Source organism: Notolepis coatsorum (genome assembly GCF_963971535.1).
Source record: "Notolepis coatsorum genome assembly, chromosome: 17".
Taxonomy (NCBI): domain Eukaryota; kingdom Metazoa; phylum Chordata; class Actinopteri; order Aulopiformes; family Paralepididae; genus Notolepis; species Notolepis coatsorum.
In genome coordinates this window covers 69,019,519-69,041,865 of record NC_140181.1, presented here as the reverse complement: position 1 = coordinate 69,041,865, position 22,347 = coordinate 69,019,519, and the positions used below count along the sequence as shown (strand labels likewise).

Genomic DNA, 22,347 nt, shown 5'->3' with positions numbered 1-22,347 from the left:
ATGTATGTATATGTGTATATATATATTTACATTTAATCGTTTTGTCATTTGAGTTTTCCAGCAAAAAAAAATAATAATTGAGTCTAGCGTGTAAATAACTACCTTCTTTGTTATTATTATTAGTATTATTTTTATTAATTACTTGTTTTCTTCCTGTTTTTTTCGTTTCATTATTTGTTTTTCCATTACTAAAATTCTCCTCAAACTAAATGTACTATAGTTTAGTATATAAACACCTGCAATAACAGATGATATAGAGTGGGGTTCCCAAACTTTTCAGGCCGGGGCCCAGAAAATAAGGTGTCAGAGAGCCGCGGCCCAATGCACATCGTCTGGCTTTTTTTTTTTTTTTTTTTTTGTCAGGCGACCGATTTTTTAAGCCAAATATCACTTCAATCCTATTAAGTTAGTTCAAGTTAGTTATTCATTTATATGTGCTATTTATGAGAGGGCTAACTTGTTGCAAAATAATAATGATAATAATAATAATAGCCTCATTCAAATACTATTGTTGCTTCGGTTGTTTTCAGCGTTTTATGTGCATAATCTGTTATTTAGTTTGAAATGTTCGTTGAAATAAGTAGATTTTTCGTTTTTGTTTATTTATTAAGTTAATATAAAACCATATAGTCACATTTTAGAATACAATAGAATATAATTTTAGAACAAATTAAAATTAAAAAATTTAAAATTAATTTTTTTTTTTTTTTTTTTTAATCATCTCGCGGCCCATCCGTGGCTGCTCGCCGCCCACCTTTGGGTCGCGACCCCGACTTTGGGAACCACTGGACAATATCACACATTCATAGTCACCATATTTTGATGGTTAAATAAAATGCTACTAGGCGATATTATCAGTACTATTTATTATTGCTGTTTCTTATTTGTTTTTACTTTCACTCAAGAACACCAATTATTTAATGGTGATACCAACAAAGTAAAAGTAATTGTCATACTTTTGGCCAATACTCCTTTTATTTTTACCTGCTGCTCTTCATAGTTATTTATTTTATTTTTTTTTATTTTTTTATTCAGTTATTCGTTTCTTTTTTTAATTGTATCTTAACCTATCCATTTGCATAGTCCATCATAAGATTAATCTGGGTGGTGTAGTTCTGCGGGGCCTCTCTGTGCAGAGGGACATAGTTAAGCTATCTAAGATACTTATTAATTGGATAAACACAAAGTTTTTTTTTTGTTTTTTAACATTATTTTTATCAATTTGACAAATGCCATAAAGATATATTCCAACTGAATAGTTGCTTAGACACCTGTTAATCAATACTGTTTACTCCAATTGCACAGAGAGCCGACCAGCACACAGCCACCCACTGGGACATGAGGAGATGAGCTTCCTTTTGCAGCTATGTCACAACCCTGTGTTAGATATACAGGGTGGGGAGGATCTACGTGGGAGGGGCACCAATCACCTTTTTTTTTTTCTTGTTTTTTTTTTAAAGTTTTTGTACTGTTTTTTTTTTATTTGTTTGTTTAATTTTTGTTAAGATGGGGTGGGTTATATGGGCCTTTTTTTCCCTTATGTGCATACTTTGGGCATCTCGTCAACAAAGACCAAATTTGGGTTATCTATTAGTACAGATTCATATACTTTTGAATTATTTTATTTCATATTATAAATGTCGTCTTCAGCTATTTTTTCATGGAACGTTAAAGGTCTTAACAATTCCATTAAAAGGGCTAGCTGTCTTGATACTATATCAAGAAATCGAGTTGGAATATGCATGTTTCAAGAAACGCACTTGCTTGAAAGAGATATGCACAAATTAGAAAATCAGCGTTATAAAGTGGCTTCTTCTGCTTCAGCTTTGAATAAAACGGGGTTGCTATAATCATTGATAAAAAATGCAAAATTACCATCATAGGCAAAGGCAGTGATCAAGAAGGAAGAATAGCTTTTCTAAAATGTATTCATAATGGTAAAAAAATTGCGTTTATTAATGTCTATGCACCCAACTGTTATGAACCAGACTTTTTTCAATCATTGAATAAAATCCTAATGGAACTAGCTGATTTCCAGTTGATTATTGGGTCAGATATGAATTCTGTTTTGGATCATACCTGGGATAAATCAAAAGCAGTTAATCATAATGCTCGCTCGACAAACGCTTTAAAGCACTTGCTATCTGACTTTAATCTTATTGATATTTGGCGGGTTCATAATCCAGGCAACAGGGAGTATACTTTTTTCTCTAATAGACATCTATCATCTTCCCGTATTGATTTAGTTTTAATATCGGCATCCTTATTTTCAGACGTAAAAAAAATTGAAATCCGACCTATGAGTTTATCAGATCACCATGCCTATTTCTGTCAATTTCAATTCAGCCAGGCTAAGAAAAAGGCCACAAGATGGCGCTTTAACTGCTCTTTATTGGATAATCCAGCATTCTGTGAGCAATTTCAAAAACATATTCCCTGTTGTCCCAAATTACTTCTCCTTAATGATGATGATTCTTTAGCTTTAAGTATTGTTCAGAGACGATTTTGGCTGGCAGGAAGTACTGCTGCAAAAAAAATGTTGGCGCTGCGATGGCAAGCTCCACACTCCACACTCTCTGCCCTTTAATCACTGGAAACAGTTATTAGCTGATGTTGTAACAATGGAGCTTTCTACAGCTAGATTAAATGGGGCAAGATATCAAACAATAGATAGCTGGAACCATATTCTCTATCAAGTTAGGACCTTCAATATATAGCTAGCAGGACATAACTAATTATATCTGTATAATTCCTTTTAGTTTTTATTTTCTTGGTCTTTGTTGAAATTTTTGTTCAATTAATTTTCTTCTCAGGCCTATGACGGGGTGGGTTGGGGGGGGGGTTACTATTATTATTATTATTATTATTTATTATTATTATTATTATTATTATTATTATTATTATTATTATTATTATTATTATTATTATTATTATTATTATTATTATTATTATTATTATTATTATTATTATTATTATTATTATTATTATTATTATTATTATTATTATTATTATTTTATTTATTTTTTGTCAACGGTGGTTGGTGCAGGTGTTAGGGGGTAGGAGTTTTTTATTTTAAATGAGGCAAGGGGCAAGCCAATGCATGTAATTGGCAAATAATTTAAATGTATGTTTTATGTGCATTGTATGTGCATTGTATGTCCTGCCTTTTCTTCCAAAAAATGAAATAAAAATATATAAAAAAAAAAATAAAATAATGAAACGAAAATGTAAACACTGGCCTCGATGTTAGAAAATAGCACTGCGTCGCGTGAAATCACTGCGCCCAGACAGCAGTGGTTCGGCAAAAAAAGATTCCGAGTATATCTGCTTAGAAAACGGAAATTTCATTCTTCTCTGCTCTGTTTGCCTGTAGACCTTCAATTGTATTGTCAACATGGACCTTTAGATTGTGGCAGATATGTGTCATGAGATTTAATTAACTATGATCATAGGGTGATAAATAGGCCAAATGGTGAAGCAGCAGAAACACTGTGTGTAGAACATAAACACTGTAGAACTGAAACACTGTAGAACAGAAACACTGTAGAACTGACACTGTAGAACTGAAACACTGTAGAACATAAACACTGTAGAACTGAAACACTGTAGAACTGAAACACTGTAGAACTGAAACACTGTAGAACATAAACACTGTAGAACTGAAACACTGTGTAGAACTGAAACACTTTAGAACTGAAACACTTTAGAACAGAAACACTTTAGAACTGAAACACTGTAGAACAGAAACACTGTAGAACTGAAACACTGTAGAACAGAAACACTTTAGAACTGAAACACTTTAGAACTGAAACACTGTAGAACAGAAACACTTTAGAACTGAAACACTTTAGAATGTAAGGTTATGTATATAACCTAGTTATATGAGTACTGGCTGAGCGTCCCGCTCTTAAGCCTATCGAGATATCCCTTATCTCATGTACCTACTGTACTCCACTAACGAAAAACAAATACGCCCTCACCTGCCGGGTCCCGCCCCTATGGAGGCGTAGCCTATAAGACACTAGGCATGGTCACCAAACACTCTTCCTCGCCAAAAAACCTGTTTCCAGGAAAAGATTCCTCAAAACGGGGACTCAGGGCCGTTAAGAGCGGGACGCTCAGCCAGTACTCATATAACTAGGTTATATACATAACCTTACGTTATATTATCGTACTTGGCCATCGCGTCCCGCCTATCGAGATATGGGGTAGAGCGGACGCGAAGCCCGACAAATGCACCCCCTGAGGACCCGTAAGCCCACATCAAGGGGTTGGGGAGTCCAGTCACCCCATCCTTCCTAATGAAGGGGGGGCGCAGTCAACTCCACCCGAGTGCGAGCAAGAGGGAACTAGAACCCCTTGAACACACAGCACAGGCGGAACCACGTGTGAACTAACACACTGTGGCCCATACCCACACACTCCTGCTACCCTACCAAGGACGGGAAGCAGGAAAGGCCACAGACCCCAGAACCGCCTGGGAGACAGAACCCCCGGTCATGTCCATGAGGTAAAACCTTACAAAGGGGCCCGGGGAGGACCATGAAGCTGCAGCACAGATGTCCTCCACAGAGGCCCCACCCAGCAGAGCGGCAGAGGCAGCCACACCACGAGTGGAGTGCGCCCTGACGCCCCCAGGGGGATCCAGTCCGGCCAACGTGTAGCAGAGGGCAATGCCCTCGCACAACCAATGGGACAGGCGCTGTTTCGATAGTGCCTTACCGGCACGAGAACCACCGTGACAGACAAAAAGCTGATCGGTAACCCTGAGGTCCTGAGTACGGCTGCACGGACCGGACATGACAGGTGAAGGCCCGCATCTAACTCACTAGCGTGAGGAGGCGGACGAAACGCCTGAACCACAATATCCCTGGAGCGGAAGGAACTCCGGATATTCTTAGGCACGAAAGCAGGATTAGGCCGCAGAGTGGCACCGCAATCGGAACGAAAAGACAGGCACTCTGGACGTACCGAAAGAGCACAGAGCTCACCCACGCGTTTAGCGGAGGTGACAGCCAGCAAGAACGCGGTTTTGAAGGACAACTGTCCCAACGGCGCTTGCTCAAGCGGCTCAAACGGGGCCAAGTTCAACACTGTAGAACTGAAACACTGTAGAACAGAAACACTGTAGAACTGACACTGTAGAACTGAAACACTGTAGAACATAAACACTGTAGAACTGAAACACTGTAGAACTGAAACACTGTAGAACTGAAACACTGTAGAACATAAACACTGTAGAACTGAAACACTGTGTAGAACTGAAACACTTTAGAACTGAAACACTTTAGAACAGAAACACTTTAGAACTGAAACACTGTAGAACAGAAACACTGTAGAACTGAAACACTGTAGAACAGAAACACTTTAGAACTGAAACACTTTAGAACTGAAACACTGTAGAACAGAAACACTTTAGAACTGAAACACTTTAGAATGTAAGGTTATGTATATAACCTAGTTATATGAGTACTGGCTGAGCGTCCCGCTCTTAAGCCTATCGAGATATCCCTTATCTCATGTACCTACTGTACTCCACTAACGAAAAACAAATACGCCCTCACCTGCCGGGTCCCGCCCCTATGGAGGCGTAGCCTATAAGACACTAGGCATGGTCACCAAACACTCTTCCTCGCCAAAAAACCTGTTTCCAGGAAAAGATTCCTCAAAACGGGGACTCAGGGCCGTTAAGAGCGGGACGCTCAGCCAGTACTCATATAACTAGGTTATATACATAACCTTACGTTATATTATCGTACTTGGCCATCGCGTCCCGCCTATCGAGATATGGGGTAGAGCGGACGCGAAGCCCGACAAATGCACCCCCTGAGGACCCGTAAGCCCACATCAAGGGGTTGGGGAGTCCAGTCACCCCATCCTTCCTAATGAAGGGGGGGCGCAGTCAACTCCACCCGAGTGCGAGCAAGAGGGAACTAGAACCCCTTGAACACACAGCACAGGCGGAACCACGTGTGAACTAACACACTGTGGCCCATACCCACACACTCCTGCTACCCTACCAAGGACGGGAAGCAGGAAAGGCCACAGACCCCAGAACCGCCTGGGAGACAGAACCCCCGGTCATGTCCATGAGGTAAAACCTTACAAAGGGGCCCGGGGAGGACCATGAAGCTGCAGCACAGATGTCCTCCACAGAGGCCCCACCCAGCAGAGCGGCAGAGGCAGCCACACCACGAGTGGAGTGCGCCCTGACGCCCCCAGGGGGATCCAGTCCGGCCAACGTGTAGCAGAGGGCAATGCCCTCGCACAACCAATGGGACAGGCGCTGTTTCGATAGTGCCTTACCGGCACGAGAACCACCGTGACAGACAAAAAGCTGATCGGTAACCCTGAGGTCCTGAGTACGGCTGCACGGACCGGACATGACAGGTGAAGGCCCGCATCTAACTCACTAGCGCGAGGAGGCGGACGAAACGCCTGAACCACAATATCCCTGGAGCGGAAGGAACTCCGGATATTCTTAGGCACGAAAGCAGGATTAGGCCGCAGAGTGGCACCGCAATCGGAACGAAAAGACAGGCACTCTGGACGTACCGAAAGAGCACAGAGCTCACCCACGCGTTTAGCGGAGGTGACAGCCAGCAAGAACGCGGTTTTGAAGGACAACTGTCCCAACGGCGCTTGCTCAAGCGGCTCAAACGGGGCCAAGGACAACCGACCAAGGACCAATTGAAGATCCCAACTCGGAGCTAAAGAGCGTTGCACCGGCTTAGCGCGTCCCCCTCAAACCCCTCATGATAGGAGGATATAGCTGCTGCATATACCCTCACCGTCGAAGCCGACAGTCTACCAAGGAGAGACTGAAGATAACTAAGGACAGCATCCAGGGGGCAGGAGACTGGGTCCTGGCCCCCCGCCTTACACCACTCTTGGAACATACGCCATCTGCCCGCATAAAGCGCGACAGTGGAGGGAGCATGCGCATTCCGGATGGTATTAACCACAGAAGGGTCCATCCTCTCCAGACCTACCCTCTCACCAGCCACACCAACAGGCGTTGGCCAAACACCGGGCACTGGAACAGCGACCCGTGTTGCTGAGAGAGGGCCGTCGCCGACCAAGGAATAACCCAAGGCGGAGCGACGAGTAGCTGGATTAAGACCGGAAACCACACTGCCGTGCCCCGGTCCGGCGCGACCAGGATCACCGTCCTGCGCTCCCTCCGTATCCGCTCCAACAGCTGACCCAACAGCTGTACAGGAGGAAAGGCGTACAGAAGACCGGGCGGCCATGGAAAGATCGAGAAGGCATCCACCCCCAAGGGGGGATGATCTGCTCGACTGACTGAGAACCACAAGGGGCACTTGTGAGAGCGTCTATCGAGGCCTCCCCGAAACGATCCCAGATCTGTCTGACTATGTCGGGGCGGAGTTCCCACTCGTCGTAACGAGGACCGCCCCGAGACATCATATCCGCGCCCACATTCTCTGCACCAGGGATGTGGAGCGCCCTCAGACTGCACAGCCTGCGAGATGCCCATAGCCAAAGTTCGACCGCCGCCCAGTGCAGGCGGATGGAACGAGTCCCACCCTGCCTGTTGATATACGCCGCTGCCGTCATACTGTCTGTCCTGACCAAAACGTGCTTGCCTACCACCAGGTGGTCGAACCGTTTGAGGACCAGGAGGACCGCCTTCAATTCCAACACATTGATGTGCGGGGTAGACGGGCCAGCACGGACCTTCGTCAAGTCAAGTCAAGTCAAGTCAAGAGTTTTGTGCAATAAAATTGTGCAATAACAGGTAGCAGGTAACAGTTAACAGTAGTAGTAATAGTAGTGCAATACACTGTTACTGTTGCTAATACTAATTTAAAGTGGCCTTTCCTTTTGGCAATAAGTGAGGGTGCGTGCGGCCTGAGTGTGTGCCCGCTCATGCTAAAGTGTTACAGTGGTACTCAATGTTCATTGTTCAGGACTCTGATGGCCTGGGGGAAGAAGCTGAGCCTAAGCCGCTCTGTCCTAGTAGCTGGGGTTCGCAGGCGTCTGCCTGACCTCAGCAGCTGGAACAGGCTGTTATTGGGGTGGTGAGGGTCTTTCATTATCCTGCAGGCTCTGGATTTGCACCTCTTGTTGTATAGAACCTGCAGGGGAGGTAGTGCAATACCCGTGGTACGCTCGGCTGAGCGCACCACTCTCTGTAGGGCCTTCTTGTCTTGTGCCGTGCTGTTTCCATACCAGGCAGTGATGTTTCCGGTCAAGATGCTCTCTACAGCTCCTGAGTAGAAGGACTGGAGTATCTTCCCCGATACTCTGAACTTCCTTAACTGTCTCAGGTGGTAGAGGCGCTGTTTCGCCTTCTTTACTACTGTGTCTATGTGTGTTGACCATGTCAGATCCTCTGAGATGTGGACCCCCAGGTACTTAAAGCTGCTCACCCTGTCCACGGTAGCCCCGTTAATCATCAGTGGTGTGTGTGTCTCCTGCTGTCCTCTCCTATAATCCACGATCAGCTCCTTGGTTTTACCAATGTTCAGGAGCAGGCTGTTGTCCTGGCACCAGCGTTCCAGTACCTCAACCTCCTCCCGGTAGGCCTTCTCGTCGTTGTCCGAGATCAGCCCCACCACCACCGTGTCGTCTGCGAACTTCACTATGGAGTTGGAGCTGAACTTGGCCACACAGTCGTGTGTGTAGAGTGAGTACAGCAGGGGGCTTAGAACACAGCCCTGGGGGGACCCGATGCTCAGGGTGATGGTGTTGGAGGTCTGACCCCCCACCCTGACCGCCTGGGGTCTTTCACTCAGAAAGCCCAGTACCCAGGCGCTCAGGGCGGAGCTCAGACCCAGCTCAATCAGCTTGTCCACCAGTCTGGTGGAGACTATGGTGTTGAACGCTGAGCTGTAGTCAATGAACAACAGTCTCACATAGCCCCCCTTCTGACGGTCAAGGTGGGAGAGGGTGCTGTGCAGTACCTGGGAGACCGCGTCGTCAGTGGACCTGTTTGTCCTGTATGCAAATTGCATAGGGTCCATATCACTGGGGAGGGAGGCACAAATGTGGTCCTTGACCAGCCTTTCAAAACATTTCATGACCACAGAGGTGAGTGCCACCGGTCTGTAGTCATTTGGACATGTTGGGGAGGGTTTCTTCGGTACAGGGATGATGGTAGACATCTTGAAGCAGTCAGGGACCACCGACTCCGCCAGGGATTGATTAAATATGGCGGTGAACACAGGGGCTAGCTGGTTGGCACAGGACTTAAGTATGCGTCCTGTTATTCCATCTGGGCCAGCAGCCTTCCTGGTGTTCACCTGCATAAATGCTCTTCTCACACTGTGTACCGTCAATGAGAGAGCGTCCCCGCCCCCCCGCGGATGCCCCCCCCCCCCCTCCACAGCAGCCGGCGCACCAGTGACGTCGCTAGCCGTTGGGCTAGCAGTGCCACTGTTTGCACCAAACCGCGCGTAGAAGATGTTGAGCTGGTCCGCAAGGGAGGCGTCGTCGCTCCCCATTGAGGGGGCGCTGACTTTGTAGTCAGTTATAGCCCTCAGTCCTTGCCATAATCCTGTGTCATTCTGTGCCATTTGTGCCTCCATCTTGTCGGCATACGTCCTCTTAGCAAGTTTGACAGCCTTGCGCAGAGTGTAGACTGTTGTCTTGTACTCTTCCATGTTTCCTGACTCTCTGCCCCGGTTATAAGCAGTGGTGCGAGAGTTCAGGGCTGCTCTGATAGTACTGTCCACCCATGGTTTCTGGTTTGGGAACACCCTCGCCTTTTTTGTGGGGACGATACTATCAGCCAGTGTTGTTATGAATGACACCACAGCGTCTGTGAAATCGCTGACGTCACTGTTACTCCTCCTGAACAGTCCCCAGTCGGCGTCATCTAGTGCGTCCTGAAACATGGCCTGATTGGTTGTCCCATTTTTTTTTCCTCACGTCCAGCTGCCCCCCACTGCGTGGGTCCGACACGTCCCCCCCCAACCCGTGAGAGAGGCGTCGGTGAAGACTGTGACGTGTGAGCGCCTGCTGCCCATGGGGACCCCAATGGTGAGGATACCCAGCCTCCTCCAATGGGCGAGATCTCCCCATATCGACAAAGGAACCGTCAACCGTTTCCATTTGTCCCTCACCGGATCTATTCCCATAGAGAAAAACCACCTCTGTATCCTCCTCATGAAGAGGAGGCCAAGAGGAACCACCGTGTGAGCAGATGCCATCATACCGAGCAGGCGCATCACTTGCAGCACCGTGACCGTCCCTCCCAGACGGAAACCCCTGAGCGCGCGAAGGATAGACACCCGCCGCTGCTCCGAGAGGGTTACAATCATGGGCCTTGACCTCAACGTCAAGCCCAAGTACTCCACCTGTTGACTGGGAATAGGCGTACTCTTCTTCCAGTTCACAGCAAAACCCAGCCTGGTGAGGAATTCCACCACCAGCCTGGTATGAGACCTGGCAACCTCCTCCGAACGACTGAGGAGTAGAATGTCGTCGAGATAGAACAGAACCCGTATTCCCGACGACGTAGAGGCTCCAGCGCAGTCGCTATGCATGTGGTGAATGTGCGGGGAGCCAGAGAATAGCCGAACGGCAACCTCTGGTACTCGTACGCTACGCCCTGAAACAGGAACCGCAGGAACTTCCTGTGAGGAGGGAAAATCGGGATGTGAAAATACGCATCCTTCAGGTCTATGGAGGTGAACCAGTCTCCCCTTCTGACAGCAAGCAGAAGGAGTTTGACGGGCAACATCCTGAACGGTCTCGCTACAATCAACCGATTGAACGCGGACAGATCCAGTATACTTATATTTCTTGGGCACCAGAAAATAACGGGAGTAGACGCCTGACATCGCGTCCTCTCTCGGGACCACGACTACGGCCTGCTTCGCCAACAGAGATCGGATCTCGTCGGCCAGGGCTGTCACTGCTTCTGACCCTGACAATAGGGTCGGCACCAAACCTGAAAACGGAGGTTGGGGTTGCGCGAACTGCAACACAAGCCCCTCTTTCAACGTTCTCTCTATCCACACCCCCAAACGGCATTCTTGTCGCCATATGTGAAAATAATCCCACAGCGCACCCGCCGTCAACTGACGCTGGGCCGCAAGGAACAGTAGATAGTTGGCCCGGTCCCTCCCGCTGTGCGACGCACCCAAGGGGGGACCCCGACAGAAAGGGCCGGTTCGATACGGGAGAAGCTGTCATCAAACTGGTTGACACACCCCCCCCCCCCTGAACACCCCTCTAGCGCATGCTGAGGAGTTTTTCTACAGCTAGACACGCAAGGCATGAGAGCCCCATGGGCTCCTACACGCCGAAGCCCTGTAGTGATATTGCTATCACCCAAATCACGCTCGCCTCTTCTTTGCAGACCACTGCCGCTCTCACGGGAGTGGGAGGCATCAGCGTGATACCAGGGCTGTACACTGCGATGATATCGTCGCAAATTGCCCCTTTAATTGGCCGTTGCGATTGGTAAATATTATCTGGGGGCGGGCTTGCGAGTAGTGCTTTCAAGCCTTGGATTCGCATTTCACTCCTAAATTATCCAAGGCGTGTGATGACGCGATGACGTCACTCACGCGAGCTGAGCAGTGAGCACTCAGCAGGTATGATCAGCGGGAACAATCGACTGAGCACTCACTCTGATAGACTGGCTGACTGTCTGATTTAGCTATGAAGAAAAGTAAAGTTAGTATTGCTTCATATTTTCGACGCGTTGTTCGACCTCCTATAGTGAGCCGAACTGAACTGAACTCAGACACACGGAGAGAGATGTGGCATCTGCTCCTCCTCCAGCCCTCTCGCACCCGTGGCTGTTGTAAACACTGGGACCTCGGTGAGCCTGCCAGCCGGCTAGCTACTGATAGCTATCAACAAATGCTCCAGTAAGTCTAGTTGTGCATGATAGCTTGCGTTAGCTTACTGTTCAAAACGAAACGTCCCATTAACCTGTTCCACCCCACGGCCACGGTACCGACCCCTTTTTGACATTATTATCATATATTAGTATTTTTATGAGTGATGCAATAATTTAACGTTTTTAAAATCAAACGTTTTCAAGTATTATTATCACTACTATGTCACAAATACATGTAGAATGTAAAACGTTAGGTTGGCAATAGTTTAGCAATAGGTTAAAAGTGAGTTTATATCATTTTAAGTTTTTATTTTTCACTCGCGTTTTTGACGCTGAAGCGTAAATGGAAATGTTGAACCATGGGAATTGTAGTTTTTTTGCGGCCATTTTGAAGAGCGCCTCGCCAGCTATCTGCCAGCGTCGGAATTTCTCAAAACTACACTTCCCATGGTCCGCTATGGTCGTTCAAAGTTCGGCATTCTGAATGAATCATATCAATAATTGTTATGATTCGCGATAATAAGCTACAAAAGGTAACGTTTTTGACAAATATTGAAACGCAGTCAGTTTCTCCACACTATTGTAATCATGTAGGAATAATTAGATCTGAAATTAGTTACAAAATGATTACACTGTGGGAGAAATAAAAAAGTACAGTCGATTACATTAAATATCTGTATATGTTATTATACATGCCTGGTGATACTATATCCAAATTGAACTCGGCCATTTGAAAGATACTATATGTATATATATATAAATGTGCGAATTGGCTATAATAAGGTAATGTATAAGCATATATTCTATATTCTATAATAATATTTCAAATTGCATTGGTCCGGATGGGAGAATTCAGTACTGTATATACAAAACCTTCAATTTTATCATCTTCCCTTTATTAATTTCCTTAGATCTTTTGTACACATGATCTCAAGAGGGTACTGAATTAGCTCAGTGGCAGTTTTTTAAGTTTGGTCATTATTATCATGGTTTTATTCACTGTCAAAGATGAAAAGAAAAATCATAATTCATATTTTCCTTTGTTTCATCAGAATTTAAGCAAGCCTAGTAATAGACACAATATTTCTGACACTGAGAATACATTCATTGAGGTCCATAGATGTTCCTAGATACCAAGAATATGCAAATAGCCCTTGTAGAAGTGGAGCAATATTCCATTTACCATAGGTATACATTTTATGCAGATTTCACCTGGGGTGGAACAGGTTTTAAACTAAATAGTTCAGATAGCTCCGTCCTGATATGAATGTCTTATAACACTGAGTCGATGCGTATTCGAGCTGAGGGCACGCTGAATATAGTCAATAGGGAGCAGCTGCAGCGCCGGAGAATCCTGGCTGTAGCTGGAGGCTACAGTATAGGGCCCAGCTGCAGCTCCGGAGAATCCTGGCCGTAGCTGGAGGCTACTCAGTACACACAGACAGTGGAGCTGGTTGCATATAGCGAGCATTTAGACTTGTTGCGTGGTGGCGATGTCTCGCAGATAATACAACTACAAGTATGATTATATAATATATATATTTTATTAAAAAAAAATTATATAAAAACAATCGATATAAATAATGGTAAAATTGTTATTTAAAAATTTGCCCCTAAAAAATATTTTTTGCCCCTAAATTTCTCATTTAGGGGCAAGTGTGCCCCTAGTGAAAAAGCTTAGCGTACAGCCCTGGATGCGTTTTCCTTAATGCCAAGCAAGCAGTGCAAAAATGCTTCCGCATTCGTCACCGCACGCCAGTGCGGTAAAGCGCCCTTCTTTTCAGGCCCCGCTTAGACAAATGCTACCGTGCGTGCACCGGCGGCGGCGTGCTCGCTCAGGTGCGTGCGTGCGCCGGCGTGCCCGCGCATGCGCATGAGATCCCGCCTTGGTTCGACACGAGCGGAGCTCAATATATATAAGTCACCGCCCCTTATTCAGTATCTAGAAATAGCTCAATTGGCAAGGCCACATGGCTGTGGATCCTATGGCTCGTTTGCTGGCGAGTTCGAATCCCATCGAAAATATTTTTTAACGTGATTTTTTTTTAACGTGTATTCTTTCGCCGGTTAAGGTTAGGCATGGTTAAGGTTAAGGTTAAGGTTAGGCATTGTTTCGGAGTTGGTTAAGGTTAGAACGGTTAAGTTTAGGCGCTGTTAAGGAGCTGGTTAAGGTTAGAGTTTGTCAAAGAGAATGGCAATATAATTTCTATGGTTAAGGTTAGGCATGGTTAAGGTTAAGGTTAAGGTTAGGCATTGTTTCGGAGTTGGTTAAGGTTAGAACGGTTAAGTTTAGGCGCTGTTAAGGAGCTGGTTAAGGTTAGAGTTTGTCAAAGAGAATGGCAATAGACAGCCTATTTCCGCGCGACCTGGGCGCTGGGCGGCGGAAAATGAAAGGCGCATTACTGCACGCCACTACGGTAAATTTTTGCACTGCTTGCTTGGCATAAAGCTACACGCGCCCTGGATACCCCGTCTGGCGAAGGCGAGGCCGGGGTAACCCTTGCTGTGCATTCAACAGAAGAGGCCTCGAGTCCCCCTGCTGACCACTGTAGCTAGTGGCAGCCGTAACACCAGACTCCCCCATCACACACGTGTGGTGCAGGAGCCACGCGACAGTACAACATTCTCACGGACAGACCCAGGCTCAGCCATTAACTGGGTGTCAGCCCCTGTCCCCATGAGAAGTGAAGAATGGGGCCGCATGCGCTTCAAAGAAGGTTCGCGGCCCGCAGCCAAAGGAAAACGATCAGAGCCCCGCTTCCGTGGGTAACAGAGAGAGGATTGAACGGGGAGCGGGCTGCTCGCGGCAGAATGACAACGGCTTGTTTTATCCAAGCCGCATACACCCAAAATGGCCGATCCCTCGGCCGCCAAGGCTGTCGGCCTTGTGGATCCCTGTTGACTCTCCACCCAGGGCACCACTGGCGGGGGAAACATGGCCGCCTGTCGAGGGCCTCGCCACAGTCGTTGACGAGGCCGTGCTCCCACCTCTGGCTGCACAGCGTGAGGCGGTGTGGGACCCAGATCAACAACCGCCTGCGCCTCCACAGAATGACCAAAAAGACTTTCCGTGGAAAAAGGAGTCGTGAGGAGAGAAAACCTATCCTCTTCCCCAAGAGGAGAGTGCTCCAACCAAACATGCCTAACAACAAACGTTGATAGCATCCTAATCCTCCCCGCAGTTATAGCTTGCGACTGAGTCAAGATCTCTATAACACCACAAACATGCAACATGTTTACAATGTCGGCTGGACCCATAGCCCCACTACCCGACGCCAATGTGGATAGGAAACTAGCCAGCTGAGCCATAACACTGGCCGCCGCTACAAACCATCCTGCAGCAGTATACCACTCATCCGTCCATACTGCCACCCTCCGAGCCGATTCGCTCTCAAGCATCGGCCGGGTGGGACATCGTTCATCCCCGCCGGGACACAGGATCAAAGCTACCTGGCTACGCAGCCACGGTACACTCGGCCTGCACCCTGTTGTTAGCCCTTTTACCCGTAAAAAAGGTAAATAAGACTCAGCGAAACCCCCCACATTAGCAACCGACTGACCTTCATCAATGAACCGGGCAAGAGGAGGGAAAGCGACAACGTCCCTCGGCGGGGAGTATCAGAACAACGACCCATTTCAGCATCAACATTAGCATTAGCAGTAGCATTAGTGTAAGCAGCATGCTCCAGGATAGCCAGGAAATCGTCCACTGCAGTGGAACGTTCACCAAGCCACCCCGGCCCTGGCGCCGAAACACACTTCACAGCATTACTAACACCAACGTCAATGCCTGATGACACAGGACCTACCTGTGTACAAGCTGGCCCGATAGCCAAACCTTGTACGCTGCCCCTTGGTCTGCTGCCGTCAGACGAGGAAACATCAACATAGGCCCGACGTGTCGCTGAAACATGCCCCGAAGATTCCATGGGTAAACAAACCTCTGGTAAGCTTTCAACATTACGCAATTTCTCTAATCTTTTCATAACACTAGTTACATAAGGCGCACTGCGACCGTTATGATGGAAACGAAATAGAGGAAGAGTGTTTGGTGACCATGCCTAGTGTCTTATAGGCTACGCCTCCATAGGGGCGGGACCCGGCAGGTGAGGGCGTATTTGTTTTTCGTTAGTGGAGTACAGTAGGTACATGAGATAAGGGATATCTCGATAGGCTTAAGAGCGGGACGCGATGGCCAAGTACAATAATATAACTGAAACACTGTAGAAATGAAACACTTTAGAACAGAAACACTGTAGAACTGAAACACTTTAGAACAGAAACACTTTAGAACTGAAACACTGTAGAACAGAAACACTGTAGAACAGAAACACTGTAGAACAGAAACAGAACAGAAACACTGTAGAACTGAAACACAAATGGACAAATTATATTTGGGGCGTGGTTTAGCGACAGGTCTATTGCATTCACAATATATATATATTTTTTTTTATTATGTTTTTGGTAGATTTGTATTTGTTTGTACTACCGGGCAGTCCGGTACAGAGAGAGAGAGAGAGGAAGAACGGGAGACAGAGCGGGGGGAAGACATTCGGCAAAGACATTCGGGTCCGGGAATCAAACCCGGGTCGGCCGCTTCGCGACGCAGCGTGTTACATGGGTCGCCACTTGGGTGCCCTGCTTTCACAATATTAACCCTTTCACTACCACATTACAGAAGGTTAACGCTTTCACTACCACACGGTTGTGAAAGGGTTAACCGTTTGTCGTGTGGCAGTGAAAGGGTTAACTTTCTGTAGTGTGGTTGTGAAAGGGTTAACCGTTTGTCATGTGGCAGTGAGTTAACCTTATGTATGAATGATGAATGAAAACTTTATTTAACAGATTGCAGAATGGGTACAATACAGTACGGCTCAATACACACAATTGTTAAGGGGATGCAGACCAGAGAAAGACGTTTGTCTTGTTTACATCAGGGTCCCCCATTTTCAATTCATATCGACATTTATGACATACACAACATACATGACATTTATGGCATAGGGACATACAGGTACTTAGTACTGATACATTTGTGACATAAACGGTATTAAAGTATACAGTACTGTTACCTATAGATCGTGACAGAGTATATACATATGATGGGGAGGGGACTGTACATTAGGAGGGGGTGGGTGGGTGGGAGAGAACTATACATACGGCGGGGAGAGAATATATACATGCGGTGGGGAGGAGACTGTCTATTAGGAGGTGGTGGGGGGTTTGGGCATTTACGGTGGCCAGTTTCGAATTGCAGCCTCCCGTAGGTGCTCTTTAAGAGCGGTTTTGAATGTGGGTAGGGATTCACATTCATTTACAGCTTTGGGTAGGGCGTTCCACATTGATGTGGCATAATTGCGAAACGTGTTTAGTCCCTTGTTTGAGCCGAAGCTGGGTTTAACATGATTTGTTGAGCTTCCTCTGGTGTAGTGGTTGTGGTATTCACTGACCTTTGGGAAGTATTTTGACATGTACATGGGTACCTTAGTCGTATAGTGCATCTTGTAGACCAGGCCCATTGCAAGTTGCTGTACTCTGTCGTCTACTCTAAGCCATCCTAGGTTGTCAAAGTGGGCAGGGGTGAGGTGGGTTCTGGGGGTAAGGTCAAGTAGTAGTCTGACCAGTTTGTTTTTGATGTTTGTAATCTTGTTCCTAGCGCCTTTGAGGTGCTTTGGTACCATGAGGTGCAAGCATAGTCGTAGTACCCTTGAATGAGTGCTCCTGCCAGAGTCTTCAGGGTATTCTTGTTTACCAGTGTATTGTGGTTGTGAAAGGGTTAACCCTTTGTCGTGTGGCAGTGAAAGGGTTAACCTTCTGTATTGTCGCAGTGAAAGGGTTAACCCTTTGGTAGTGTGTGTGTGTGTGTGTGTGTGTGCCATACCATCTCTGTTCCTCGATCCATTCGGCCAGGTAGAATCTGACCTCTATGGGGAATGCTGAAGGGGGATAGAGTTCGGTGACTGTCTCTGTGGTCAGATATCGAAACAGCTGGTTCATCCGTGCCCACTGGGCCATGGTCAAACAGAGCTGCAAGGGCCACAGCAAAAAGGACAGGTTTGCAATCCCATCCACATCCATACAGCTGACAGAGAGGGGACATGATGCAACACACAGTAGGTCCTAATGCCGTGTCGGACCCCGGGATGTTACATCTACGTGACATTACATCTAGCGTGGTGAGCCAACAGGTCAACCCCAGCTTACATTTTTAAACTAACGCAACATGGAAATAAAGTTTTGGGTAACAACTTATGTGTATTTCTAGACCATAAGGTCAGGCATTACTCTGTGAATACTTTCCCACCAGAACATCAGCCATAAACAATCCGCAACACACAATCTCATTCAACTGCTGCTCATAGCAAACAATATATTTGTTTATATCTGAATTGAAAGTCTCCATGGTCCGTGTAAGTTTCATGATTCTAATACCCATAAAAGCCATTCAGAACCTGCTTTCAAAACTGAATTAGATTAGATAAAAATGTATTGTCATTATGCAGCACAAGTACAATACAATGAAAATAAGTTTGGCATCCAACCAGAGTGCAAATGTAGCTGTACCTGTTTTAGTTGATTTATCTGTTTGTCCTTGTTCTTTCTTGACATGTTGTTGTGATTTGAAACGTTGTTATTTATGACTGTTTTTTCTGTATGTAACTCGTCGTCACTGTAAATGAGGGAAAGCTCTGTGCTTTCTAGGCCTGTCTTAAATACTTCGAAGCTTCGTTCGATGGGCATGGGATTCGAATATGAAAATAAAATTTGATTATTTAAAAAAAAAAAAGCAAAATCAACTCATCAACTCTGCCTCTCTTTGTTTGTTAACTACAACAAGCAATGCTGTTTGTTATTTAAGATGAGGTCGGACTCTGCACTGATTTTATAAAGCCTCAAATGACGGCTTACAATATTTCATGAAAGCAAAGTGTTTTGTTTGTCTAAGATTTAAAAAGGTTTAAACTTTACAGCACTGACAAAGTTGAACAAAGTGCTGTACAAGTCCCACAACATTAAAAAAAAATGATATTTATAAAATATATATATATATTTATCTCGAAGCTTCGAATTAAAATCGAATCTCGGCCCCGAAGCTTCGAATTCCAAAAAAAGGTCAGCCCTAGTGCTTTCATGGGTATAAATAAAGGTTTGAAATGAAAATGTGTTGCCATCATTGTACAATGCTTACTGATACCTATGGCATTTCATTAATTGTTTTATTAGATTAGATTAAAATTCATTGTCATTATACAGCACAAGTACAACAAAAATAAGTTTGGCATCCAACCAGAGTGCAAATGTAGCAGTAAAGTGCAACAGCAATATACAATGTACAGGTTATTAAACTGGGTACAACATATACAAATTAGTAGTACTACTGAGTGTAGCGTAGTGCTAACCAGAGTTATAGTATAATGTACACTTTTGTACAGTGATACAGGTATAGGACAGTAAGGTAGTAGTCATACTGGCCAGCAGTGTAACTAGTAAGAGTAGGATATGTACATAATATATAGATATAGTAAAGGACTATGTGCAGGTAAACAGGTGAGGATAGGTATATAGTATATGGTATATACAGTATTATTGTGCATGCTATCATACAGAGCTACAGCATACAGAGTGTTTATAAAAAGAAATAAGGTTGTTTTTCTTCATTCCTGGAAAAAACAAAATTACTTTTTGGAGATGGGAGGCTTTGATCTAACAGCAGCAAGCAGCCAAGTGGGGAAACCAATAAGTGGGTGAAGAAGGGGGAGCTGATCACCACACCTGGGCTATATATGCTGGCCGGAGGTCGGCGTGATCAGACAGATGAGAAGGTACACGTGAGGAGTTTCAAGTAGGTGCGCGCATGCGCAGAGGACATCCAATAGGGCGAAGCGGAAAGCGTAGCCAGTTGAAATATGATTGATTGATTGATTGAAAAGTTTATTAACAGATTGCAGAATGGGTACAGTACAGTACAGCTCAATACATACAATTGTTAAGAGGATGCAGACCTGAGAAAGACTTTCGTCTTTTTCGACTTTCGTCTTTTGTAGCAACTTGCAATGGGCCTGGTCTACAAGATACACTACACGACCAAGGTACCCATGTACATGTCAAAATACTTCCCAAAGGTCAGTGAATACCACGATCACAACACCAGAGGGAGCTCCACAAATCATGTAAAACCCAGATTCGGCTCAAACAAGGGACTAAACACGTTTCGCAATTATGCCACAACAATGTGGAACGCCCTACCCAAAGCTGTAAAGGAATGTAAATCACTACCCACCTTCAAAAACACTCTCAAAGAACACCTACGGGAGACTGCAATTCAAAACTGGCCCCTACAAATGTCCTAACCCAGTTGTACAATAAAGACCAAGCATGGCTATTCCAATGTACAGCCCCACCCAACCCCACCCCACCTAGCCAACCTCCTCCAATGTACAGTTTCCATGTCAAATGTATGTCAGTATTCCAATGTACAGTGTGTGTGTCCCCTACCCCCCACCCCCCACCTCCAATGTACAGCCCCACCCCACCTACCCAACCTCCCCCAATGCACAGTTTCTATGTCAAATGTATATACTCTTCTTCTGGATTTTTTTAGTATCACAAACAGTACTGTATTTGAAAATCTGGTATGTCATAAATGTATAGATGTAGCAGTACTGTCTATCTGTATGTCATGTGTGTCATATGATGAATTGAAAATGGGGGACCCTGATGGAAACAAGACGAAAGTCTTTCTCAGGTCTGCATCCTCTTAACAATTGTATGTATTGAGCTGTACTGTACTGTACCCATTCTGCAATCTGTTAATAAACTTTTCAATCAATCAATCAATCAACACACTGTACATTGGAATACTGACATACATTTGACATAGAAACTGTACATTGGAGGAGGTTGGGTAGGTGGGGTGGGGTTGGGTTGGGTGGGGCTGTACAGTACATTGGAATACTGACAAAGCCATGCTTGGTCTTTATTGTACAACTGGGTTATACTGGTATATAACATCATCATCAACATTAAACATGAAATTAGGACTGGCTAAGTCTATGTTCCATGCTGTAAGCCACAAGCTTCACTTGCATGTAGCATGTTTTATCTTTGGCGTTTAATTGCAGTAATATCCTTGCTTCTGTGCCTATAAAACTTTCTATTTTTTTTATTTATTTTGTAGGCAGTCCCTCGGTTAAGTGAAAGTAGTGGTATAACGCCAACATACTATACGGAAAGCGAAGGCTGGGCGTCGACGTAATAAGATCATATGACCAAAGTAATATCTGCTAAGAATGGGAGAAATGTTATTTGACTATTAGCCTCCAAATCAACACAATAACAAATGACTGTTACCACTTGTGACTTACCGTCTGTAGAGTAGGCTGAAGATTAAATGCTTGTTTGCCAACGCAAGTCTCTTCCTCTTCCTCTAATCCTGTGTGTCATGTCTCATCCAAAAGAGCGAGTCGTTTTACAGCAACTCCAAAAACGTACAGTCGTCGGTTTAATCCTATGAAAATGAAAAAAGGTTTGAAAATCGAAAATCGATTATCTTGACAGTTGACAGGCCCACTGTAGCCGATAGCACAACTTTCACAACGTAGAGCGGGACCCCCACGCAGTGACAGAGGCAGAGCTGCCAGTTTCACTTTCCAGAGCTCACGTTCAAAACCACAGTTTAGATAGTGTGTTTAGTATTGCCGTGCTGTTTTACGTGTGGGTGCTATTGTACATGCCTGTTGCTGCTGTTGCAGGACATATTATGATGCCTAATGTAATGGGTTGAATGTTTAGGTAAATATATAGGTTCAACAACATATAGGACGTACTGTTTACTAATTTATGTTGTATCCCTATTCCCTAGTCATATCGTCCTGGACCTGGTAAAAGATTAGGCACACATCACCAAACACCATAGATCATTTGAAGAAGGCTGGATGTGGTATATGCTGAATATCTATGTATTGAGGAAATGGAAACATAATTACAGACTTACACTTGTAGGCTACGCGCGGCTTACCTAAAATAGATATGATGAACAGTGACCTACCTCGAAACTGAAAGTGAGTAAACTCATAGGGTAAAGATGAACGGGCTGTAGGCGGAGTTCATTATGTGAGTCATGTAACTGAACTTTGCGTGGTGCTGCAACTTCCAGTAATGATTTCGTGAGGCGCACTTCGGTAAATGGTCAGAAAGCGCGCGCAATCTTGGATCTTACCAGCAGGATCCGTGTACGTGTTGATAGTTTGTTTTTGTCTACTCTGTAGCCAATTATTAAATTGTGATGTTATGTTGGTCCGTGTACTGCCCTCGCGTGGCATAACTTCGCACATCCGCCGATAGGTAGGGGGTGGGTGGGGGACACTTTACACTGTACATTGGAATACTGACAAAGCCATACTTGGTCATTTACTGTACAACTGGGTTAGGACATTTGTAGGGGCCAGTTTCGAATTGCAGTCTCCCGTATTCTTTGAGAGTGTTTTTGAAAGTGGGTAGTGATTCACGTGGTATGATTCAGTCTG

At 45.4% G+C, this 22,347-nt stretch overlaps 1 protein-coding gene across 3 annotated transcripts in view; it reads right to left on the bottom strand.

Annotated features, from left to right (window-relative positions):
• The window catches only part of stat6 (signal transducer and activator of transcription 6, interleukin-4 induced), a 115,954-nt gene extending 93,811 nt beyond the window's left edge, over nt 1-22,143 (bottom strand). Inside the window, exons 1-3 of one of the 3 annotated variants that reach the window (XM_084333164.1) lie at nt 22,041-22,143; nt 21,187-21,329; nt 17,703-17,848 (exon numbers count right to left, since the gene is read on the bottom strand). In XM_084333164.1, the coding sequence (XP_084189290.1) occupies nt 17,703-17,836 (134 nt within the window). In that variant the 5' untranslated portion in view covers nt 17,837-17,848; nt 21,187-21,329; nt 22,041-22,143. The other 2 variants (XM_084333162.1, XM_084333163.1) reach the window with 2 other exon arrangements.
• Between the last annotated feature and the right edge of the window lie 204 nt (nt 22,144-22,347).